The 25995-nt window shown below is 35.9% G+C and overlaps 6 protein-coding genes across 8 annotated transcripts; 3 read left to right on the top strand and 3 right to left on the bottom strand.

Annotated features, from left to right (window-relative positions):
• Positions 1-168: 168 nt before the first annotated feature.
• On the top strand, positions 169-4218 carry LOC101221932 (3-oxoacyl-[acyl-carrier-protein] reductase 4). The gene is made up of 11 exons (XM_004142893.3): positions 169-590; positions 833-975; positions 1241-1294; positions 2406-2486; positions 2565-2610; positions 2699-2793; positions 2881-2913; positions 3262-3396; positions 3495-3588; positions 3680-3762; positions 3910-4218. Exons 1-11 carry the CDS (start codon positions 398-400, stop codon positions 3940-3942), a joined length of 990 nt encoding a protein of 329 aa, XP_004142941.1. The 5' UTR covers positions 169-397; the 3' UTR covers positions 3943-4218.
• Positions 4219-5761: 1543 nt separating this feature from the next.
• On the bottom strand, positions 5762-9490 carry LOC101222406 (Ankyrin repeat-containing protein). The gene is made up of 2 exons (XM_004142895.3): positions 7869-9490; positions 5762-7390 (listed from the first exon to the last, which is right to left on the bottom strand). Exons 1-2 carry the CDS (start codon positions 8589-8591, stop codon positions 6098-6100), a joined length of 2016 nt encoding a protein of 671 aa, XP_004142943.1. The 5' UTR covers positions 8592-9490; the 3' UTR covers positions 5762-6097.
• A 1410-nt stretch (positions 9491-10900) lies between these two features.
• LOC101222643 lies at positions 10901-12051 on the top strand. The gene is made up of 3 exons (XM_004142896.3): positions 10901-11334; positions 11467-11555; positions 11668-12051. Exons 1-3 carry the CDS (start codon positions 11302-11304, stop codon positions 11813-11815), a joined length of 270 nt encoding a protein of 89 aa, XP_004142944.1. The 5' UTR covers positions 10901-11301; the 3' UTR covers positions 11816-12051.
• Positions 12052-12255: 204 nt separating this feature from the next.
• LOC101222888 (trihelix transcription factor GT-1) lies at positions 12256-16294 on the bottom strand. 2 transcript variants are annotated; one of them, XM_011651209.2, is made up of 5 exons: positions 15491-16294; positions 14859-14897; positions 13578-13709; positions 12952-13176; positions 12256-12837 (listed from the first exon to the last, which is right to left on the bottom strand). In XM_011651209.2, exons 1-5 carry the CDS (start codon positions 16038-16040, stop codon positions 12587-12589), a joined length of 1197 nt encoding a protein of 398 aa, XP_011649511.1. In that variant the 5' UTR covers positions 16041-16294; the 3' UTR covers positions 12256-12586. The 2 variants fall into 2 exon arrangements, with proteins under 2 accessions (XP_011649511.1, XP_011649512.1); XM_011651210.2 differs by having other exon boundaries at positions 13578-13706; positions 15491-16292.
• A 326-nt stretch (positions 16295-16620) lies between these two features.
• On the top strand, positions 16621-19085 carry LOC101223120. Of its 2 annotated transcripts, none has more exons than XM_004142899.3 (2): positions 16621-16987; positions 18002-19085. In XM_004142899.3, the coding sequence occupies exon 2, from the start codon at positions 18042-18044 to the stop codon at positions 18981-18983; it is 942 nt and encodes a 313-aa protein (XP_004142947.1). In that variant the 5' UTR covers positions 16621-16987; positions 18002-18041; the 3' UTR covers positions 18984-19085. The 2 variants fall into 2 exon arrangements, with proteins under 2 accessions (XP_004142947.1, XP_004142946.1); XM_004142898.3 differs by having other exon boundaries at positions 16622-16987; positions 17986-19085.
• A 435-nt stretch (positions 19086-19520) lies between these two features.
• LOC101203009 (F-box protein SKIP14) lies at positions 19521-23520 on the bottom strand. Its single transcript, XM_004142900.3, has 2 exons — positions 21731-23520; positions 19521-21046 (listed from the first exon to the last, which is right to left on the bottom strand). Exons 1-2 carry the CDS (start codon positions 22691-22693, stop codon positions 20516-20518), a joined length of 1494 nt encoding a protein of 497 aa, XP_004142948.1. The 5' UTR covers positions 22694-23520; the 3' UTR covers positions 19521-20515.
• Positions 23521-25995: the final 2475 nt, after the last annotated feature.

Below are 25995 nucleotides of genomic sequence, written 5' to 3'. Positions count from 1 at the left end.
TTTCCAAACAAAAAGCATTAGGGTCAAATTAATTAATCCAACAAAGAAAAAAACCCGCACAATTACCATTTAACCTATCTCCAAAAGACGCCCGTTTCGTAAGATCCATTAATCTTAGAGGGACATTATAGTAATTAACACGAAGCGAATTTACATTTTTAACCCTCCATGGAAACTGAACTCTCCTGCGCATAGTTCTTCCACTGACTATCTCTACCTCACTTTGGTTTCATCACCGGTCCATTCCATACACATTTCCTTCGGAGATCCCAAAGCTTTCTCATTCTTTCATCTCTATAAGAACTGAATCCTTTCCTTGCTTTCATTTCTGGCTGCGATTTCGCTATTTCGTTCGGCTTCTGTGATTTTCTTTGTGCCGAGACCTCCCCGAGCTTTCATGGCGGCTGTTACCGGTTCGAGCGCTGTTGCTTTTAGTAAGGTTGGAATTGTTGGTAAATTTGAAGGCGGTGTTGATCGGAGAGCTAGTTCTGTTCAGCAATGGTCACCGATTTGTAACGGAGCTGGATCGAATCAGCTTCGAGGTTGTTTTGGCTTACAGTTAAGATCGAAGAGCTCTTTTGCTTCTACAGGTATGATTGCTTGAGGGACTAGAGATGAGAGAAGGTGCATTCGTTAGTTTTTTTTTTTCATGGTTAGTGAGTGCCATTGCTTACGTGTTGATACTATTAGATGTCGCACTCTTAATTGTTCGTGTTTTTATGTTATCATTAGTCTTTGATGTCGACGAACTATACTTTGTGAAGTTATTCCTCTAAGGAACTGTGGATAATGCCTGTGGAATTACGATCTTGTATTCATAATGAACACGCAGGAATTAAAGCTCAGGTTGCTACAGCTGAACAAGCAAGCATTAAGGAAGTCCAGCAAGTAGAAGCTCCTGTGGCTATTGTGACAGGAGCCTCGAGAGGAATTGGAAAAGCCATCGCATTGAGCTTGGGAAAGGCGGGTTGTAAGGTACATCTCTTTTCTGTTTGCGTATAAAGCTCTATTACTTATTTCTGGTTTTATATGTTGAATAAAATCGGACTTGAAAACACAATCGTTGCCTCCTCGGAGTTCTTCTACTAGCATTGACATTGGAGATGAAATATGGAAAATGTTTCTCTGATTACATCCCCCTGTTTCATGGAGTTTTTTATTTTTCGCTGCATAAGCTGAAGCATTATTTTATCTGTTAAAACTATTAATTCTGAATTTTCAATCAAATAAAAATTTGTAGGTCCTGGTTAATTATGCTAGATCGTCAAAGGAGGCTGAGGAAGTTTCTAAAGAGGTAAATAATTCATGTATTGCAAGTCTCATATCTTAAACTGCATTTAGGTGTTCCGCAAATGTTGTAAAGCCCGATAGACCCTTAGGAGACTGTTTATCTGGAAGAATGCTCAAAAGATGCTGAAACGACTTGGAAATTTTTGCACAGTAATTAGATTGTTGGAAAATCTGGTAACATCAATGAGTTAAGCATATTACACTTTATGTTCAGTTATAAAGCTTAGCTCATGTCATGTCTTGGTTCAACTATTTTCATTCTATTGATTCTGTAACAAGGTTCAACACAGTTTTGAGAAGTTATCAGTTCTTTTCCTTTCTTATATAAAGGATAGGAACCACTAAATTTGACTATAGAAAAGGGTGAAAGGTTAAAGTCAGTAGCCTTTTAAGAATACTTTTTAATGACAAATTACAACCTATTTACTAATTGAAGCCCCAATACTTATTTAGTGACAAATTAATTAACCTATATAATAATTAACATATACATTGATAATGAAAGCATGGTTCATTATAAAAAAATATTAATTAGCCTATATATTAATTAAGGCCTAATACTTATTTACTCTTCAAGTCCTATTGCAAGGCTCTCTAGATTTCACTATCCGCACATGAAACAGTTCTTTTATTTACTCTTCAAGTCCCATTGCAAGGTTCTCTAGATTTCACTATCCACACATGAAACAGTTCTTTTATTTACTCTTCAAGTCCTATTGCAAGGTTCTTTAGATTTCACTATCCACACACGAAACAGTTCTCTTATGACTGGGCATCATTCAGCTGGCTATTATTTTTCACTGACTTAATTCTTCTTGTTTGACCAAGTTTTTGTTTTTTGGATTTTTTTTTGGATTTTTTTTAACGATGTACTTCTGCCTTCAGTTTAGTTAGGCTGATATGTAAGATCATTCTACTTTCCGAACCATTTAGTCATGGCCTTTCTACTCATTGTTCTGGAAATAATAAAGTGTCAATGAATGATATTTTGACATCCATATTGTGCAATGATTCTATTTCACTAACCTGCGATATTGCCACCAAATTTTGTCTGATGATAATGGTGACTAATGATTCATTTTGAAAAGATGACTAAAATTGTCTCGTAATCGCAGATTGAGGGTTTTGGTGGGCAAGCTATTACTTTTGGTGGAGACATGTCAAAGGAAGCTGATGTGGATTCAATGATGAAGACAGTAAGCAACTTCTTTTTTCTGGTTTAACTTGTTTATGCATTTACTTGTTACTCATTTGCATGATTCTCATTTTTACAGGCCATTGATACTTGGGGAACTGTTGATATATTGATCAACAATGCAGGTGCGTATAGATTCTTTAACGCTGTCCAGCTTCTTGGCTATTTAACTTGGTTACTTTTACGTTTACCCTATATTTCCATGGAATTCAGGAATTACTCGTGATGGCTTGTTGATGAGGATGAAGACATCTCAATGGCAGGAGGTGATTGACCTGAATCTCACCGGTGTATATCTCTGCACTCAGGTACGATTGCATTGAAACTTTTGCCTTAACAAAGAATTTGTAGTTGAAGCATATTGTTCCTGAAATAGAGTTTATTTCTTTTTGCAGGCAGCATCCAAAATTATGATGAAAAAGAAGAAGGTAACCTCACACTTTGTGTTCTCCAAATTTTCTATAGGCAGACGAGCCAATAAATCTTCCCCAACTTAAGATGCATGCAGTACACTTTTAACTTTTCCTCATAATATCAGTAAATATTTACAGCCATAGCTACGAGTACCTCCACAGAACTAAGAGTCTTAGACACTCAACTTTTTTTTTTAAGAAATACATTCCCAATTCTTTGATCAATTTTAATCAGTTTTGAGGTGACATTGCACATCTTGCTGAAATTCAGATATTTTCTTCTGTCCAATCATAAACCCTCACTTAAAAAGCGAGAAGGGAGAAATGGAAATGTCCTAATCATTTTGAGAGAGTTTTATACAGGGTAGAATAATCAATATAGCATCAGTTGTTGGCCTCGTTGGAAATGTTGGGCAAGCGAACTACAGTGCTGCAAAGGCAGGGGTGATTGGTTTTACAAAGTCCGTTGCCAAGGAATATGCAAGCAGAAACATCAACGTGGGTTCCGCAATTTCCAACTTCTTTAATAACAATGATTTCTCATGCATAACTGCCAATTGACAATCCGAGCCATCATAACGGTAACGTTGTTCCAGGTTAATGCTATTGCTCCTGGGTTTATTGCGTCGGACATGACTGCCAAGCTTGGGGCAGAGATTGAGAAGAAAATTCTGAGCACCATCCCCTTGGGTAAGAGTCTAGGGAACAAATATTTGATTGTGTGTGTTGATTCTGTTGATTCATGGCAACATTTTTTTATTCAATTCCCCCATTGTTTCAGCAAGATATGGCCAACCTGAAGAAGTTGCTGGACTCGTTGAATTCTTGGCACTCAACCCTGCTGCTAGTTACATTACAGGACAGGTCCAGAAAGTTCCATTTCTTTTTTCTTCTTTTCCTAAACTAGTTGCTCTAGCAATAATAATATCCATTTCCTTTATGAATCCACAAAGTGCAACTTCCTTCTTCATTTCATCTCGATGCTTGTTTGTTTGTTCGTTTCTTCTGCAGGTTCTTACCATCGATGGTGGGATGGTTATGTAGGAGGGCTGCTCATAAGAGAGAGATAGTTCAGAGTTTATAATATAAGTGGCCGTGGGATTGCGGTTTTTTTACTTTCACCAGATATGACCATATACTTATTTACTATGTCAAACGATACATGTTATTGTCTTCCCACTTTTTGCCCATTTTTCGAGTTCCAATTATATTTATGGTTGCAAAACAATTCTCTTGGAGGATAATTGATTAGAAATTTTGGTAGGAATTTGAGACTTCAAAAAGGAAGGTGGGTGGGGTAATCCAAACCTCTTAAACTCACGTTTTTAAGCCTTTCCAAACGTAGTTTTTTTTTTTCTTTCCCGCCAACTGTATTTAAATTTTAGATTTAGTCCCTCGAACTTTAGGTGTAGGCTTGGGATTATCGACCTAACGCCAATATTAACTATAAAAGTTATAGCAAGAATATAATATTGTAATTTTTTAAAAATAGAATACTATTGTACTTTTTTTAAAAGGGTTTAGGGTCAATTTTTTAAAATAGCAGATGAAATTATTTACAAATAAAATTTTGGATTCTAAAGGTTTATTATTATAGAATTTGAAAATTTTGTTATAAGTGATAAATATTTTGTTATTTGTTATTTTGACAATTTTGTTTTAGATGGGTGTGGGTTAGTATCAAACCAAGAATATATATAGAGAGAGAGAGACTGAAGTGGTGATGTGTTTCATTAGTTTGGATTCGATAAATCTCTAAATCGATCCATTAGTGGAAACAAAATTCCCTTTAGGTTGTGCTTCTTGAATGACACGTCAGCAGTGCCCCCAGCTAATATCGGCATTTTCTTAATTCATTTTATGCACATATGTCATCATCAGGTATTGATATTAATATTATTATTATGTAGCTATGGTACTTTTTTTTTTTTTGTTCCAAATCTGCAATTTCATTGTAGTCACGTGAGGAGTGGGGGCTAATTGAATTGTATCCTTTTTAAATAAATACAACAATCTGTAAGGATCCAAGATAGAAAAATAGTGGATTACTAGTAGAAAATGAAGATTTTATTAGTGGAGCATATTAATAAATAGTTGGTAAGTTAGTTAGGTTTTTTTTATTATAAATAGTAGGAGAAGGGTTGGTGAGAGGTGTGAAGATTTTTGTAAAAGGACTTTCTTGTAAGGGACATTGAGAGTCTAGCCCTCCCTGAAGCCTAGGATATACATTATTACTTTCTCATGATATTCTAGAATATATTTTATTTATTTTCATATTTAATTGTTCTTTGAGTTCATCATTTGTTCTTAAGATAACCCTATAACACAATACTATTTCCAATCTCACCTAATAAGTCAGTCCCCAGCTGTAGAGATGGACAGTAGATTCTCTATCCACTTTTTGTGGGGTTGGCTACTTACCTATTTGTATTCTACCCTAATACAATATTATACACTTTTCTCTCTAATATTTCAAACCCAATCTTTATTTTGATCCTTTTTTATTCTTAATATTTAATTTAGTTCCTATATTTTATGACTGAGGTTTCAACACATTTCGTCTTTGATGTTTGAATCCCAAAAAATAATAATAAAATGGTTAAGATAAACAAACTCAAACTTTGAAGTTAGTTTTGAAAACAAAATATATAACCTAAGTTAAAATGCTAAATGCTAATGTCTAATGTAGGTAAAGTCTTATTATTTAAAGTGGCATATCACATAAAAAGTCACATCAGACATGTCATGGTTCATGAAAAGGAGCTTTGAAGTTTGAGTTGGTACAAAAAGTTGTTTTCTCCCTTCACTAAAAGGAAATCAGAGCCCAATCAACATCGGATAGTTAAAAGAGATGGAAATACAATTGAAAAAGGAACAACCAATTTGCAATCTCAGCCATTAATTAGTAGTTATGGTGGCTTTTGTCTTGTCCTTGGGATGAGTAATAGATTCCATTGAATCGCATTCTCATATTGTTCTTCAAGTTCTCGTCCATGACAGTAAATGTAAATGAAACTAATTACAGGATAAAGGGAACAGACAATTCAACCCCAAGAAACAAATAAATGAAGCAAAACATTAAAAGACTTGTAGGTTTAGTTGAATGAATTGAGTAATACAATTGATACCCAGAATCAGAAAAAACTTGTCCTTTTGTGTTTTGCTTATTGATGCAAGTTCTATGTACACTCTGTTAACATCAAGTGACTAGAGAACCAAAAGATTTGTTCTTCTGACTTGCCCTCTTGCAGCCGATTGGATCTTCAACGGCGAGACCTTGTGCTCCAAAACAGAAGTATTGGTTCATCAACATCTTTCTGTTGAAGGAATCTTGTCTGAATTTTGTGATTGGCACTTTCTTGTTTGAGCAAGAGACTCCACCAATGCCAGTTGTTTCTTGGTAATCCTGCATTGACATTGGAGAAGACATGGGTGACCCCGAAAAGGGGCTCAAAGGTGATCGGGCTGGATTGGCTAACTTCGGCGTTGCTTGGATTACACCGTGCATCAATCCAGCAGCAAACCTTTTCTTGGTTGATGGGCTTGGAGGAATGTTCATGACTGGAGCTGCAATTGTTCTTCTGTTGTGTGGAAGGCATGAATTGGTTGAATATTGATGTCTAAGTGAGACTGATTTGGGTTGTGAAGTTCTTGATATATCAAACATTCCTGAACTATAATCATCTATCCAATCTGTTCTGGTTGGCCTTTTCTCTTTACTCTTAGCCCATTGTAGGAAGAACTTTAGGCGTTTCACTGTAGAGATTGACTTGTTATCTGATGAATCCACTGAATCACACTCGCCATTGTCAACCGAGCGTAAATCGAAGTCCTCATCCACTTGACTACGAGTAACATCAGATACATTTTCAATACCTGTGTATAAGAATATCTCTGCATCTGGAACTCTGAAGGAAGTTCCAGGACTGCTTCCAATGCCTTGCGTTTTCATATGGCAAAATAAAGCATTTGTTGCCATATGATCACTATGATTCGAGATCCCTCCAGCTGAGACAAATTGCTTAATAAGAATATCTAAAGACGGCGATTTTGGCTGTTGTTTGAGAAGTTCAAGTGGGGTGAAGCCATCCTCATCAGTAATGTTCAAGTTTATTGATGGCACAGTCATAAGCAGCTCTACAAGGTCACACTGAACATTCTCAGTCACCGCCAAATGAAGTGCAGTTTTTCCATCATTGTTCCTGAGGTTGATGATCTCCTGCACATTCAACAACTTGCCATGTAACAGACGCTTCATGAGCTCAATCTGCCTGTCTAATCTTCTAAACCCAGGGGTTTTGAAACCAGCCACAGCCAAATGAAGAAAAGTGTCTCCATAATAGTTTGACATAGATGTTAGGGAGGGGGATTCATTGATCAGAAACTCCACCACATCTAGGTGACCTCTGTATGCAGCCACATGCAACGAAGTGTTTCCTTGGCCATCAGTGTTTGTGATGATATCAAAGGAATGAACAAGATTCTTCACTACCTGCAAGCACAATGCAGTTAAAAGTAAAGTCCAAAACATATCAACTAGAAAGACAATTCAAAAACATGTTTCTTCATAACTAACTAGACAATCTATGCCAATTGTCAACTAGAAAGGAGATGAAAATCCAATCTGATAAGAAACCGAGACAAAATATGTAAAGCAATAGAGAATCAACAAACAAATTCATGTGGTTCGCTAACATTTTGTTAACTAGGTCCACGGGCAGAATGAGATGGAAGTTTTGTAAGGGAGAAAAGAATTAGTTTGCAGATCACGAAGCACCTCCAAATCTCATACTTGGTCAGAAGAAGTGCCAGTAAGAGATTTGGGCAATCCAACACAATCATATAGAAATTTCAAACAAAGAAAATCAACCATCCATGGAAATGACACGAAAAGAACAAAAAGGAGAAGATTTTTCAGAAAATGTATGGAAATGACAAGAAAAGAAGCATATAAAAACCCAAGATCTTACCTCAATCTGTCCTCTTCCAGCAGCTGTATGGAGAATGGTAGATCCTTGAGAATCCCTGTAAATCAGAACATCAGGACAATCCCCAATTAACTCTCTCATCATCACCAAATTGCCTCCTCTGGCAGCACAATGAATAGCCCTATTGATCATTTCCCATCTGAAGGTCAAAGGCATTTCCATTTCACTTTCATCCAATGCTTCCTCCATTGTCCCCTCTTCACTGCTTGGCCAACACCTTAAAGAAAGAGCAAAATCAAGCAAAAGCCTAAAAACCTCACAGTTCTTGCTCCTAGCTGCAGCATACAAAACGTCAGTAACTCCGTACTCTCCTTCTCCAAAAACAAGAAGAGGGTCTTTCTCCAGTAATTCCATTACAAAATCTAAATCCCCAGCTGAAGCAGCTGTGTACAAAAGCCAACCGCCATAGCCAGCACGAATAAGAGAATTTCTACCCCCTTTCAATTCTCCTTCTAGGAGAAGTTTCTTAGCAACATAAGAACGGCATTTTGCTACATCATCAAACTGAGCTTCATCATCCCACACAATTTCAAGGCGGCGAATACGGCGGAGAGATGTGAGTTTAATAAGGAGATTTGTGTCTAAATGAAGAAGCTCTCTAACGACGTCGTAAAATCCATTGGCGGCCGCCCAATCAATCGGTGTAGCATACCACCATTGCTCCCCTGTACTCTCCCACCGAAGAGGGAAGAACAAGGGAGGCATTTTTACTGAAAACCCACCTGCAAATTTGTGAGATACAAAGTAAAATCGAAAAAAGAAACAGACCCAGAAAGTGAAATTTTCAGATGAACACAAAAAAGACCCAAATATGGAATCTCTTTCCAAAAGGGGAGAAAGATATCTGAATCAGTAGCAATCTTGGGAAAAGTGAATCAAACTTAAATAAGCATCAAGAAGAAGATGAAAAAGAAACGACCCATTAAAATAGCAAGTAAAACAAAGGGAATGGATCATTTGACGGAGAAAAGGATGAATCCAAGAAGCTTAAGAAATGACGAAGATAGGAGAATTTCGCAGTGTGTAGAAAGAGACTAACAAACAAAAAGAAGTGAATGTGAGAGTTTATTTTGGTAGGAAATTGAAGAATAAAGAAAATAATGCCTCGAATTCCTTTGAAGATTCCCCTGTCTCGTGACGGTGAGCAGTAAATTAAACACAAAATAAAGTAAAAGGTTTCAACTGTTCAACGGCCTGTGTTGATGAAGACAAACAGACAGCTACCAGAAACCAACAATCATTCAAAAGGATTAAGAACAATCTTTTCTTTTAATTTGTTGGGTCTTTTTCCTCTGGGTGTTGTTGAATCATTCATGCATGTTTTGGGAAGAGAATTTAAATCAGAAGCTTGTGAGTCGTGCTAATTTAAGTTTCAGTAGAGACAGATGGAGGAGTAGGGTGGGTCAGCTATGTTCTTAGCTCCCTGCTAGGATGAGATCTCACTCTAATGGCATTTCATTGTGATGAGAAGAAGAATGGTTCGCAGCTATTTTCATGATTTGTAAAAGAAAAATAAATAAAGGGACCCTGTGAGTAATAAAGGGTGTTCATCGATTCATAGTCGGTGATTTTTTAGTCAAACACGAAACGTGGGTTCTTCGATTGTCACAAGTTAGACCATCGATGGAAGACTTTTAACAATTTTCAAGATAAAAGAAAAACAGTAGAATGATAGATAGTTCGAATATTATGAAGAAAAAAATAAGGCATGAACTTTTAAAACAGTTCTGGCCTTCAAATGAAGATTCTAAGAGTCAACCCAATTTATTTCAATCTAAAAAGGATAAATACTTGCTTCTCAACAATAAGAACATCGTTTAAGAGAGTGTTAGTTCAACAAACTCAATGAAATTTTTAGCATTTGAGATCAGAACCATAGTTTTTTCTTGAATTAAAAACAGTGTTAAAATAGAAGTCACAAATCAGAAGTTACATACACCTACAAGCTCCTAAGCATGTGCTAATTATTATTATTACTGTCTCTCTTTTTGTAATGTAATTAAAAGTGAAAACCAATTTGTTCTTTTTTTTGTTTTTTTTTTAAAGAAAAGAACTGCAAGAATTCAGGATTGAGCTTTATGATTGTGTGTGTATGTTTACTTTACAAAAGCTGTCTATATTTTGATTATTGATATCCGTAGAGGTAAAATAGCAAAAAAGAAAAAGAAGGGAAAAAAGAAACAAAAAAGGTATTCAGTCCCACTCTGCAATTATTTGATTCTCACAATCTTACCCAAAAGTTTATGTAAAATATGATTCCTTCTCACCCACAAATGATAACAGTTTTGGAAAATATTAACTTATAAATAAGTTTTATATATAATTTAATTGAAATAAGCTTAACTCAACTAACATCATCCAAGTTTGATTTCAATTTTGGTTCACTATCCAATTATTGAGTACTATAAATATGAATGTATTGAGTACTATAAATATGTTAATGTAATGACCCTTTCACTTTGTACCATATTATAGTGAAAACACAATAATCAAATCTCAAGCAACTGAGTAAACGTTTTAGTAATCTAAAATTTTTTGTTCTCATTCATATATGTATTTATATATATATATATATATAAGCTTTTCATTTAGATTCATCACGTGAATTTTTTGTCTTACTTTTTTTGAAAGGAAAACATATGATAAAGAGAGGGGTAAGTGTAGCACATGGCTGAGTTGATTTCTGCGGCATTCGATCCAGAGCTTTGACACACTTTCTATGTCTTTTGCTGAGTTCTTTCATTTAAACTAAAATAATAATAACATTTTTAAAACATATATATACATATTTAAACAGACTACTAGAGACTTATCACATGATTTTAATTACTAGAAGAAAAAAAAAGGTAAACCAAGCCATTTAAGGAATGAGAAGAAACCGATACACCTTAAATAGAATCTTAATTCTCTATTAGTATCCGTTCTATTAACATAAATGTATGTTTAAATTTCCAATCTTTTATTTATGATAAATATTTTTCTGAGTCATGTTAGTACAACAAATGTTATGTTAGTGGTAACTAAACTATGTTATAAATTTTTTTAGTTTACAATGTAATAAAAATAAAATTGTTTTCAAACATTGGTCAAATTTACCATGTTTGTGCCTAAAAGAAAGGGTCATGGTTTGTGTTTGAAAAAAAGGTGTGAATGGCAGGAAAAAAAAAGGTCAAAAGGAATACTAAGGCAATGAGACGCCAAATAAGGAAGGAAATAAGTTGGCCAACTTAAGACGCCAATGGTTATGGTTGTGGCTGCCCCTAATTTATGATCCTTCCTTTTCTCAACCTTTTTTCTTTTTTTCTTTCCCTTTCCTTATAAATTTTCACATCAAAACATTCCCCTCCACCGCTGCACCTTTCTGAATCCTTCTTCCTAACAATAACAACACAGATTCTCTTTTCTCTATATTCCCATGGCCACCGCCAACAGATGGTTAAAGCCTGAGGTTTTCCCTCTTTTTTTTTTTTCCTTTCATTTTCTATTACTTTCTGTTTGGCTGCTGAGAGAAAACGTGAAGAAAATAAGAACTTTACCGTTCAAAGCTTGATAAATTCCTTGAATATATATATGTTTGCAGGTGTATCCTCTCTTTGCTTCTGTTGGTGTGGCTGTTGGTATCTGTGCGATGCAGCTTGTTAGAAACATAACCACCAATCCTGAAGTCAGGTAAATATTTCAAGTTGTAGGGACAAATATATATATAATGGAACGGAAATATTGCGATCAAGGGAAGAGAAGAAAAGTGGTGTCCTGATTTGTTCTGAATGGAACATGACAGGGTTATCAAAGAGAGGAGAGCTGCTGGAGTGCTTGATAACTTTGAAGAAGGTGAGAAGTATGCAGAGCATGGCCTTAGGAAGTTCCTCAGAACAAGACCTCCTCAGATTATGCCTTCCATCAACAAGTTCTTCTCAGATCCAAACTAAATCAAATTTTGTTACTCACCTTTGAAATTAGTTGTAGATCGCCTGATGAATTTGGTGTCCATGTGTAAGTTGAGTCTTTCCAAATAATGAAGTGCTATTTAAATTGATGGTATATAGGCTTCTTCTGTTATGGCTGGAAGTAAAACATATGAAGCACCACTCATCTAGCATATCTGAGATGTAAGCTCAACTTTTTTAAATCATGGAATGATCTATCCTTGTTTTTGAGAAGGAAACCAAAGCCGATCCCGAACTTCTTTCATCTGAGAAAAATAGTGAACATTCAAGATTTCAAACATCTGAATGTTGAGGGGATCTAAATTCCCTGCAAACAGTCTCTCAAAGATAAATAAGCACCTTACCCAAATGGCTGTTTCAACAGGCTAACATAATGATCTGCTAATAAGCTGTTAGTTCCAAAGATAGGTACTCAAATGTTATACGGAAAAAGTAAGAAACTGCTGATTCACTTTTGAAATAGCGACAATGGCATCACTTTTTACATTTATATGTTTCATAAGCATCTTCATAAACATCCAATACTCACTATACAGATGAGACAATACTGCCAATAATTCATATTGATATATACAGAGGGAGGACAACCTGTCAAAAATGCATAAGCAGAGTCTGCGCACAAAGGCTTACTTGTTTACATGGTTGGATTTAGAGTATGGATTACAAGTAAAGAGCGAGTACTAAAACCAAGTCTCATTACCAAGGGGACTAAAGCCAAAATTCTTCTTTATGTTGCCATTATTGTGCACTTGCTCAGCTTACACCACGGTATATTGCACCAGGACGGAGATCATCCATGTTATCGATGTTTCTACGGTATAATGCACCAGAACGAAGATCATCCATATTATCGATGTTTCTATACCCATCAAACTCCCGTAGGCTTGTCCAGCCTCGACGAGCTAAAAAATCTCGATAATCTTCTTCAATGTAAAAAACTTTGTCTTCAGAATGTACTGGTAAGTGGTTAGATTCATCATAGAGGCAGATTTTAACAGCCACACCTGAAATCAGAAGTTCACTGATCTTACATGATGTACTTTGCCCAAAATGTGACAGCTTAGTGCTACAATTTTTACAAGAATCATAACCGTCAATACAAACACAGAGAGAGGTACCTTCGTCAAGGTGAAGAGTGTAGTTTCCTAAAGGCATGTCCCTGTCCAGACTTCTGACAACCTGGTCCTCATCCTCTAACCAAAATGCACGTTTAGTTCTCAACCCGAATGCAGACTTGATTGCCTCCTTGATTGCCTCTGCGGTGCCATCAACACCAATTCTTCTGGTGTAATCCCCCCACTTCACTGATATTACTCTCCCTCCAAATGCCTGACTCTCCCCACCTGCCAAGGAGGTAAATAGACAAATTGAAACTATTAAAGATTCAGAAGCCACATGCATTACAAACAAAGATAGAAATGGTTGCTATATCAATTACAAATTTATATTGTCCTCATATAAAGGGGACCTGTTCCAATTTGATCAAAATGATTGTCTCCCAAATACTACAGGCTTTGAATGGGTGAATCGTGAGGAGAATCTAAAAAAACATAAGTGAGGTCGGCTTTCAAATAAAAATCATTTGACCGGAATGCACAAAGTCGAATCCCAATACCAAGATTGATAATGCATAAACGCAGGGCCTAAACCCTACAAACAAGATTATAGCTCATAATCTAGAAAACCATGTCAATATCTTTTCCAAAATATTCAAAAATGTCAAATTCTGGATCCACAGTACTACCATTTCCAGGTGCCTCTCTCCAATTCCAAGGTGGAATGCCTGTTGCAGCAACTGCATCGGCTGCTGTGATGGCAAGGGGATGTCCATCGTGATCTAGTTGTCTTTCAAGATTGAGTGAAGGCCTGCCACCTGCTACATGAATGGAAACTTAAAGACGGTTTTTTTTCTTCTTCTTCTTTACATCAAGTTAGAACGTGGTACAAAAGTGAATAGCCACTATAAAAGAAACATATACATAAATAAAAAAAAAGGAATACTTATTTACTATTACATAATTGGAAATTGTGAATTACATAAAAATAAACTCATACTAGAGGTTACACTTAACTCGTCAATATTATACTTTTGCAGTGCAAAATATTTACAACACATCTTATCAGAGGGCAGGGTTATTTAGACAAGATAAATGATGTGGTTGCACCAAGAAGAGACAGAACTGAATCTACCAGGTGAACGGGAAATACAAGAAAAGAAACTCAGATGAAATTGCAACTTGACGGTTCACTAATCTTAAAATCATTAATTAAGCCAAAGGAGTATTAATATAATATTTTCACTGGTAAGACAATGGTTTGTTTATAACTGGAGTAAGACTTCCGGTCCTGTATGGAGTCTCAATTAGACAGCGGTGAGGTAAAGACTTAATTGGCATTTCCCACACAGCTGCCCCAGTCAGCAGGCTCCACAAAAAGATGTTTTGAACATATGGTTATAAACTAGGATTATGTCTGGAGCTAGGAACCAATTGATAATTTCACAGGAAATCAATTGCATCACATGTGACTTGTTCAATCAAGTCACGTTCTAAAGCTGCTAATGGAGTTTATTCATTATCCATTCGAACTCTAGGAATCAGAATCAGAATATAACTATATTTTGTTATAGATCCACATCCACCAGCTTTGTATGTTTTACAGCCACTAATATGATTCTTCGTGTGCAATCAATTCAGTACTTTCTTACTAGCACGTCAGGAATTCAGTGTTTGCATAACGACATGATTAAGAAAAGAAAACAGAAAACTAACAAACCCAGGTTTTCACGAGCAATTTCATAATTATATGTGGTGATTTTTAAAAAATCTCCCTCCACAATTAAACATAAAATCCACTAGGTGCACAAACGATAAATTAAACAACATGAGAAGAGCAAAATTGAAGGATAAATGATAGAAGCAATCATTGATCACGAAAAGAAAACTCGAGTTTTCATCAAGAGGGGCAAATATTTTATCAAGAAAAAGTAGAATTGCAATAACAACAAATAATAAGTATGTCGTACCTTCAACAGGTCCGAACGATAGACCATTATCCTCTATTCCTGCATTGGGATAAAATTACAATGCTCATGACAATCCTCTTGTAACCCTAGAGCCAGACTAATCAATACCCTATTGCACCTACTATTTGTACATCATCTTACCTAACAGACTTCAAGAATGCAGACAACAAAGAAAACAATTCCAATTTTTTTACCAGTTTAGGGACAAATACAGAAAACAAAGATGATTCCCCACCCCCCAAGAAGAGTAAAAGCAGCCAAATAAGTAACCAGTTTTAATTTTATATTGTACTAACTTCAGATGGATATATATATCATTTCCTTATCCAGATATCTCCATTCATACAGCTGAAACCTTTAGGATTGATAGCCCAGTACTACTATAGTTCACTTATCAGGACACTGCAGGCTTAAAAGAATAAGTTCGCCAAGAATCATGACAGCGAACTATTGATATACAATGAATGAAGACCTAAAAATTGTGGCTAATGAATTCTCCAGAAATTTAAAATTTTGCAATCAGTTTTCTCACTTTTTGTGGCAATTGCTTCTTTTTTCTTCTTCTTCTTCTTCTTAGAGAGGGATATTAGACTACCCCATTGACTCTCCCAAAACCAAGAACCAAAAGTTACCTTTATCTGAGAATTGCATATATGAATCAATCTTGGGTGGCGTGGGGCTTTTGTACTGCGTACTCTTGCTTCTTTCCTTCAATATTTCTTCAATCTCCTTGTAACACGACATCTTAGCAGAGCCACTTCCCCTGTCATGGTGCTTTGCTTTCTTGAACTCCTTAAGCAAGTTCCTCCACTTATCAGTACACATAGTCGGGGAGCGATCAAATCCCCTTTCCCTCATCTTAGTCGATATCTGCTCCCACAAATGCTTGTTGGATTTCGAGGTATTAAACAAACCATCCATCTCCCTACGTAGAGCAATTAAGCTTCGAGTCTCGTCTTGAACCCAAGTCTCCGCTCGCTTCTTAGGAGCCTTGACTTCATGATCCTCACCACTGCTATCACCAAGCATCATTTGGTGCTGCTGATGAGTCTGTTGTGGCTGTGGCTGTGGCTGATGAGGTTGAATATGGTGGTCGCCATTGGAGGCTACCTCGATCAACATATCTCTGCTACCTTCTTCCTTGTAAATATCAATTGGGCGAGGCTTATCAGACAGGTACATAGTCTCTGATTGAAGGAATTGAGTGAAATTTGGAGAGAAGAGAGGTCGAGCGTGGGGTGGATGAAGGGAACGATGAGGCGACCAGCTTCAAATTTTCATTTCTGACTCTGTTGAGCTTCTTTTTCCCGAAATGGTCCGTAAAGTCTCCGAGGGCTCAAGCCAAAGCGCCAGTGCACTCAAAGACGAAGGTCGCGTGTGATGCCGGAGAAACAGGGAATAATTGTACGGATAAATTTTGTGGGAAAATTAGGAAATTTGTGAATTTTTTGTGACTCTTTTGGAATCTATTATGAAATTTTACATTTTTGGATTAAAGCAAATTACTAGTTTAATTTCATTTTCTAAATTGCAAAAAGTAGCCAATTTTATTTTAAGTAAGTTGTTATTTGAAAATAAGTGTTTTTATTTAACTCCACGTGACCTGAAAAGTGTAGAAATCACTCTAAAACCTCAATTTTGACCTTGGATCTTCCTATTATAAATTACATTACTCATAAAGTATTTCTTTCTTTAAGATAAGAATATTTTACATTTTTTTAATTCAATCCATATACTTAGACTTAAATAACGTGAGAAGTGAGCGGCCCAACGGCCCAAAAGTCTCATCACCTCTTACCTTCCTCTCTTCCAAAGGCTCCCTCTTCTCCTTCTTCTTTACCTCTGGAACTATTTCCACTGCACCGGCGAGATAAACCCTCAATCGAACCTATTGGATTGCCACCATTGACGCAATCGGCAGCTCGAACTTCAAGCTTAATTTCCATGGCGCATCTCTCATCTTTTCTGTGAAAGTTCTAATAACACGATGAAGTTCGCTGCGGTCTCTTTCTCTCAGTCCGGAGCGTCTCGAAGTCTTTTGCACGGAGGTTCATCTTTCAATCAATTGCTGCCCGTTGCTTCAATTTCAGCTCGCCAATTTGGTTCATTCAACTCCAATTCTCTTTTGGGTACTTCCTCATATACCATTATTGCTACTTGTTTTCTGTCGTTACGAGGTTTTTTTTTCTTTTTTTGTTTCAATTTCGGGATTTGGCTTGGGTTCCTATTCAATGTCCAGTCTTCTTCGTGCTTTTAGAGTATTATTGTTATTATTTTCCTTTTGGAGACAGGAAATGAGCTTTTCTGCTGGACATTGTTACTTATAGCGTCTTTGTGACAATCAATTTCCCGTTTAATCTTCTGTTTTTTAAAGTTAATCTTGTTATCAATTGTCTGTTCCTTTCGATTCTATGCCTAAAATCATTCTCAAAGCTCTCAAATTGTTGTAGAAACAGAAAGTGCTAAGCATATAGTTAATTTCTTGGAAAGAGTGAACTGGAGGCTAAAACTATTTCTATGGATTTGTGAGGCGTTCATTGCTTGATGCTAAGTCAAGCTGAATTAAAAAGATTACAGTTTTCAACTTACAAGTTGCCATTGTGCTAAGTCGAGCTGAACTAAAGATATTGTTCTTCGGTTTTTTCTGGGTATGTTTCTGTGGATTTGTGAGGCGTTGATTGCTTGATGCAACTGAAGTTCATGTAGATTGAGAAGCTATGGAAAGCAATCAATGCCACAATTTTGAAATATGATCAAAGTCCCATTCCACATCTTCTTGGAAATAAGATACAGATTCTTCGAACTCTGTTCAGGATGGAAAAAGAAGAATACATATCTTGAATTATCATTTGTGAAATGGATTTATAAGCTCACCATTATACTTGGGAGGATTTCACACATCTGATTTTAAGTTCATTGCTTACGGCATCCGATTTACAAAGTCACATATGGTATAAAAAGGGTTGTAATTTATTGTTTTCTTTGATAGTGGGTAACAAGCTCATCAACACTATCGCTACATCAATTGTTTGTATGATTTCTTTCAATGCTGTACCAGCAATAACTGTCTAGGTCTATTTTGCTTTTCACTTCATCTACGCATAACCTTTGGCTTAACTTTTAGCAGTGTGTGGGTTGTGCAGAACGCTTCGTCAGAGTAGTTCTTTGGTTGAAACTGCCATTATGTCAACAATGAACAACATCTCCATTGCTAGAATATGCTGCAGACACTCTAGAAAAAATGCAAGACTGTACTTAAAACGAAATCATGAGATTGCTTCAAGACCCTTTTCAACTTGTGTCTCGCCATCTAGTTCCACAAAAAATCCTCTGGTCATCTGGTTACCCTCACCTTTGGTTTTGGCTTCCCAGGCCAACCAATCAGTTGCCCCTCAGCGTTCAGAAGAATGGTTTGCACTAAGGAGAGACAAGCTGACAACAAGCACATTCAGCACAGCCTTAGGCTTCTGGAAAGGAAACCGACGCATTGAGCTATGGCATGAGAAAGTATTCCCTTCAGAGATTCAAAAAACAGAAGCACCACAACAAAATGCCATGGAGTGGGGTGTGCTCAATGAAGTAAACGCCATTGATCGATATAAAGGCATAACAGGTCGAGATGTAAGCTTGTTAGGGTTTGCAACTCACTCAGAACAGCAATTTGACTGGCTCGGAGCCTCCCCGGACGGCCTATTGGAATGCTTTCAAGGTGGTGGAATCTTGGAAGTAAAATGTCCATACAACAAGGGAAAGCCTGAGAAGGGACTGCCTTGGTCGACCATACCTTTCTATTACATGCCACAAGTACAGGGTCAAATGGAGATAATGGGCAGAGAATGGGCGGATCTATATTGCTGGACACCAAATGGAAGCACCATATTTCGTGTGTGTAGGGAACGTGGTTATTGGGATTTGATACGTGAAATATTGAGGGAATTTTGGTGGGAAAACGTTGTTCCTGCAAAAGAGGCTTTATTGTTGGGAAGTGAGGAAAAGGCGAAGTCATATAAGCCAACGTCCACGCACAAGCAAACTGGACTAGCAATTGCTAAGAGCATTAAATTAGCAAGCGAAGCCAAATTGTTCTGTAGGGAAATTGCTGGGCATGTTGAATTTTACAGATAATTTTTGGTTTGGGTGTATTGGCTGTTTTTGCCTTGGAATTACTTTTGCCCCCACATATTTTGTTCCATAATTTTCAGATTCATACTATTTGATTACATGTCATTCTTATACTAAAAGAACATATAAAAGAAATTCAGACTAAAATTTGATTATTAAAACATCCATATTGAGATTTTGCCGTGCGGCTAAGTATTCGTACAGCCAGTTCAATATAGGTTGAATTTCGAAAATAAAAAAAAAGGAAGTTTCTGAACTCAAACCCTATCAACCCCTACTCAGTTCTCAACATACAAATGGAAGTTCTTTCCTTTTTTTTTTCGAGCATGGACTCAAAACCAATACTCAGGTTCAGCAAAACATGGAAGTGTACTCTTGTGGTAGAGCAGATCAATCTGTATATGATGAGAACATCCTGAATCGCTACAGGTTAGCAAGTCTACTATGCTAACAAGTGTCTAAACTGAGTGTCCGTATATCATAATATGATGAACAAACTAGAAGAAGCTTAAGAGGATGACAGGTTTAATATCCTTAACATAGAAAAACACCATTGCAAACATATTCCCATATCATAAATCAAATTCATAACAATAAGAACCATGAAGGAGCAAGTTTCGTGGTGGAAATGACAGTAACTAGTCCAGCAAGAGGAAGTACACGACTACTTCCAAAGATACAATAACACATTTATTGTTTATTTGATTCCCCGTTCACAGGTATTAAGAACAAGCAAACTTACTGCTAGATGAAGAAACAAGAATGCAGAAATGTTGAAGACAACAAACTTTTGGTAGACCGCATAAAGTACAGGGATACTGGACAAATCCCCAAGAGATTCGAGCTATCCCTGAGAATGCACGTGGCCTTTGAAAGAACATCACAGGCCAACAATAGCTTTATTCATGAAGATATCAGGGGCTATAACAGAGACACCAAACTTCCAACACTACACAGATTGATCAAGTTTGTGCTCTCCTTTTCATAATCGCAGAGCTGCCGCTTACACAGGGCAGAGCGCATCCTGGTACAGTAGACAATGTTGGAAAAAAACTTCCCCATCTTGCTTTTGAAGAATCTCGACCAAGAGGTAAGGATGATACAAATGGAGCTGAGAATTCCAATATCTGCCCATTTCATTAACAGTACATCCGAGATCCTACACAGAGATCATCTTCCAACCTTGATCAACTGATGTACCTCAAACAATGATAGTAAGAAGCCTTCTGGCAGCGCAAGAGATTCTTCTTATTCATAAACTCACTATTTTGCATTTACTACTTATTTTCTTAAGGAAACTTCAACGATGGAGAATTAACATGGCAGCTACAATTCATAGAACCTGAAGGCAGCCAACTCTAGAGCTTAATATTAAAATAACAGGAACTGTATAAATGATTCTAGTTTTTTCTTTCCTTTTTTTTTTTTTTCCTTTTTTTTTCCTTTTCCTTTTCTTTTTTTCTTTTTTAAATGAAGCCAATTGAGCAACTCACGTCCATGCCAAGAATTGATTAGAAGTCGGTCCATGTTGCTCCTTAAGCGTGGCGGACAAAACCATTTTCCTGTTCCCTCCCATTACTTTTCTCTTGACACGTCAGTAATGGCTTCCAACAATCTGAGCAGAGCAATTCCAAGCTAAATGTTTCCACATACTCGCTACTCTCATTAATGCATCGACCACACTGGATACATCGTGGTATACAAAGGGTGCATGCTCTACATGCTTGGGTAGCATGTTCTTTTCCCTGACAACCATCTACAGGGCAATCATAGACAATCCTCGGGTTTTGGCATCTTGGACATTTTTCAATATCCATAGCACGTTTATCATCACAAGACACATAAAAGTTTCCCCTGAAATAAAAATGCTGCTTATAAGAATTTTTCTGTGTAAGGCTGCTGTCAATTCCCAGTAAGAAGTTCAACTCTTCGAAATGCTCTTGTGTCACCCCGTACAATCCACCAATTCGTAGATGTTTCACACCTTGAGTACTAGTCAACTTGAAAGCCCTCAAGCTGCTAACAACGCCTTCAATACTGAGTCTGGTACATCCAGGAACAGACAACTGCATGGCAGTGGACACATATTTAGTAACATGCCAAGTTAGTAAGTGATAAGTATGATGTATTGTTAGGAAGGAAATTGCATATTCACGCTATGCACAAAATAGTGTCCTTGCTGGACACAGGTGTTAGGGTCAAACCCACGTCAAGAAACACTCCGTCAAAAATGTCCCAATAATATCCACGTTCTAATTTTTTTTTTAAACGGAAAGTTGATGGGCATACGTCTATGCTTCTCAGGAATGAGCTACTTTGTGGTTATTAGCATAAGACATCCTAACTACAGTAACGTAGCATTAGTACTTCCAATTCTAATAGTAATAAATGTATCCCAATATTTGTATTACTGTTCAACATATCAATAAAATTATGTATTGTGTGTTTGTAAAATATATAGATACGAACTCGGACAACGTTCAAATTTACGAAGGAAGGTTAGATAACAGAAAGCAAAATGTATGCACAAGGCTCTCTAGGCATCGTATGATTAAAAACATCAAGCTTGTTTGTGTGTGTCTTCAAAAGCACCAAGGAGGTCAACAAGGTAACATTTTCAAGTGCCTATAAAGAAGAATAAACTGTTTAACCCAATGAAAATGAACGAAACAAATATAGACAAAATTAAGTAATCAAACAAGACAGACAGCTAATTATGACAGGGCAAAACTGGAGTAAGTTACACTTACTTTCGTAAGCCTAGGATTGCTTTCAAGCACGCGCTTCAGACCCTCGTCTGTGATTCTTGGGCATTCTACCAGACTCAAGCATTGCAGGTTACCTCGAGCCCTATTAGTTAATTGCAATAGAATGTTATCAGTGATCTTCTCGTTCAATGGTTGACCTATGTGAATGTTCCTCCATAAAAGGGGGTCATCCTGTACCACCGAATGCAGAGATCTGCAAACCCTTCCAACAGAGAGTAGATCCTGGACACCCAAATAACAAAGGGCAAAGCTTAAGGCTGCATGAGGGGCTCCTCCATCAATCTCCGTATAGGTATAATTCTGCTCCTGACATTCTATATCCAGCTGCCCACAACAGCTAGGAGCGTCGTCATTAGCAAAAAAGGCTTCATCCATGCTGCAAATGGATCCAAAATCACAACAGCAGGCCACGTCGCCAGTTACCTTTCCATCCAGACACCTATCACAGCTATAAATCGGATAAGGTTTCTGAACAGTACTTTTAGTCTCAGGGAACGTTTGGAACTTCAAAGCGTTGTTCCAAATAAAATTCATACATGCAAAGAACTCGATATCCTTCCCGCCAGCACCAGCACCAGCACCAGCACCAGCGCCAGTGCCAGCCCTGTTGCTGAAACACTCGTCATAGTCCACTTCCATGTCCTCAAGCCATCCCGTAATTGCTGTAAAAGTGGTACTTATATCCATGCCAAATGGATCCGCAGGCAGAATATGAAGAATGTCCTTAGAGACAGGATCCTGTGAGCTATCTGAACAACTATCCTTTCCATGGTCAAAACAATCATCCACCTCCCGGCCACGATGCCATGGCTTTCTACAGCCTTCGGCATTATTCTCAGGGATGCCCTCCACAATATAACCATTGGCAATCCTCATTGGAGAAACTAAATTGTCCTCGGAAAGGTGCAGAGGGATTAATGGACGACAAGAAAAATTAAGAGCCATCAAGGATCCTACCTACCCCAACCTAAATCTATAGCCCTAAATTCCCAATATTCTCCCAAAAAAAACTATGAAAAAAGGTGAAAGACGTGAGAAACGAGAGTGAAACAGAAGAAAAAAGAAAATTCAAGAGGAATAATTACAAGAAACCCTCAATTTCGGATCGAAACTAAAAACGCACCAGAATTTTAGAGCTTCTTCCAAAAAAAATAAAAGGAAAAAGCTTTTTTAGCTTAGACAAAACGGGGAAACACAAAAAACGATCATCGATCGCATCGAAATTATCTACATAATAGGAAACAACAACTATTTTTTGTTTTCTTTTAAATCAATTAAAACTAATCCCGCTATACACCGTTCTCGATTTTTCTATAGTTTCACCTACAAAAACACAATCCGAACTCAGCAGAGTCAAGCACAAATACCAGGAAAAAAGACAGAAACAAAAAAAGCAAACTTAAGCAGAAACGTCGACGGAGAGAGTGCAAAAATGAAGACCTGAGACTGTGATGACAGGAAATCAAATAAAAAAGATCAAAGTGATCTCGATGAACAACGAAACCCTACGAAGCAAAATGGAGTAACCAAAAAACAAAACAATGGATCTCTTGGAATCGAATCCTCGAATATGAAGCTTTTTCTTCCTCCAGGTAGAAACTAAACACGAAATTTGAGAAGAAAGATTATCTTCCTCGAGAGGAAATTCGACTCCAAGAGAGTGAGAAGGAGAGAAGGGAGATGTAAGGAACCTGCCGATCGAGTTCAGAGCGCGAGGAGGGGAGAGAGAATAGAGAGAGCAGGAAAGTGCGAAAAACTAAAACAGAATTACCACGATAAAAACAAATTTAACACATACCTAATTAAGAAAAACTAACAATTAGGAAAAGATAAATACGAGAGGGAGAAGCTTGAATTTGTCTAAATTGGAAGAGAAATTGAAGGATAAAATGACACGTGTAGGTTGAATGCGAGTTACTGACTGTGTTGTGGCGGGAGCGGGAATCTAATACGTTGCAGCTTCGATTTCGACGACGAAGCTTTTGTAGCCGTTGGATCATCATCAAACGCGTAAGATTACCGTTGGCATGTGGCGTGGGCCCTTTAGATTTGATGGGTGGGTTTTGAAGTTTGATCGGACGGTCCAGAGAGGATGATGACTTCGATTAAGATAGATATCGCCAGCTTGACTTCCCGCTTCAAGCGAATATTGTTCTTATCAATATTTCTTTTGAGAAAATACTTTCCTTACGGATTTATTTGTTTCGATAGATATTACCCTGAAATTTCAGGCCAACGTTGATCATCTTTTTTTACATTCATTTTTAATACGCTCCAAATTTCATATGGAAAGGATGACTACGACTTCTATTAACTAATAAATTATTGTCAATTATTTTTCAAAATCATTTTAATGTCAATTAATTATTACTAATTATTTTAGGGTCCAAACTATTTACCACAAAATCGCTTAAATCATTATATTTAGTTTTCTATATAATGCAAATATTTTAACAAATATTATATTCCTTTTATCATTTGTTAATCTTTTAGTTAATTATTAAATATAAGTATGTTATTTACCATTTATAAAATTAAATTGTCGTTTAACTATTGTGTTGTCTTAATATTTAATATAAGATTTCATTACTGATTATTAATATTTTTATTAATTTATATTTACTTATTGTTTGTAATTTTCGATAAGATCATTTATAGGATGTTTAATTTAAAACCAGTCATTTATTGTTTTAAATGAATAAATAATTAAATTTATGGTAAGTACTAATTTTCCTAAACACATATATTGAATTACGTAAACATATCAATTTAAATCACCGACTTTTACGAATATATAAAAGGAAATACAGTAAATATCTAAATTGGTTTAAATTGACATGTTTATGAAATTTGAAGGTTTATTTTGATATAATTATTGAGTTGCCATATAAATTGATAGAACTGTAGTCTAAATTTCCTTCAATCAGTGATAGTTATGTTGAGTTTGCTTGTTTGGATTGTCTTTGAAAAAAAATGTTTTTTTTAATAACACATTTTTTGTAAAACGAGTTTAAAATATAAACAGCTACATGTTTAGTTTGATATATTTATAAACGTTTATATGCAAAAGTGTGTTTTGTTTGTTCTATACGTATATTAAATTACCATAAAAGACTATTAAACATTGTAAATTAATTTTATAACAAAATACACACATTTTAAATATTTTTTTCAAAAATCTTTTTTAAAACTAACTGCACGTTATCTTGAAATTATGTATTTTTTTAAATACTTGAAACTAAATATAAATTTCATTATTATTATTATTATTATCTTGGACAATTCAATTTTAAAAGCACAAATATCTTAAAATGTAAAAACATAACTATATATGAAACAAAATTGATTTTCAACAATAAAATATAAATAAGATAAATAACGTTCACGACATGTTCTTCATTGACGTCCTCATGATTTCTTTCATATATGTTAAGGCGAAGTAGATTTGGCTGAAATAATAACATTTGCAAATCTCTATATTTAAATGTATATGAACACACGTTGAAAAGATATTCAAGTATTTAAAAAAATAAAATAAAAAAGCAACAGAGTGAGAAATAGACCGTAAAAAGGAAAAGAATAAATAGAGGGAGACAAATACATACTTGGAATGAGTTTCTCATTAAACACCAAATAAACATTTATTCTAAAATTTGGTTAAATGTATTTTCTATAAAATGATTTATTTCATAATCTCATTTTTTTCAAAAATTATTTTAAGCAAATACCAAACACCTCAATTTATCCTTAAATGAATTGTTTTAAAAATCAAATACTTCAAAAATTAATCCAAACACACTTTTAGTGTTTGTTTTATAAACAAAGTTGGTAAATCAAACATGTTTATTTAACTTCCATAGGATAATCGTCTTGCATGTCGAAACACATACATTTATTATCTTAAACATTTAAATTTAACATGTTTAATAGTTATACAAATGAAACAATAAATGCGATTGAAACAGTTCCTTGGATATGTTTACTCCACGTTTTAAACCTTTTTAAATTGATATGATTGTGAACGGGATGTTGATATTTTGATGATAAAATTTATCAACATCTACCAATGACACAAACTGATATAGATATGTCGTTGACACCATCGATAATAAAAGTTTGATACATACATTAGATATCATATTTTTTATGTAATTAAGTGTTATTTTGGTCGTAACAAAGTTTGATATATAATATATTTTTATATTGCAGTAGATATGGAAGGATGTTAAGTATCAAAACAGATAAAT

This window comes from Cucumis sativus, chromosome 2 (assembly GCF_000004075.3).
Source record: "Cucumis sativus cultivar 9930 chromosome 2, Cucumber_9930_V3, whole genome shotgun sequence".
Classification (NCBI taxonomy): Eukaryota; Viridiplantae; Streptophyta; class Magnoliopsida; order Cucurbitales; family Cucurbitaceae; genus Cucumis; species Cucumis sativus.
The sequence above is the reverse complement of the archived record's forward strand: the minus strand, read 5'-3'. Positions and strand labels throughout refer to the sequence as shown.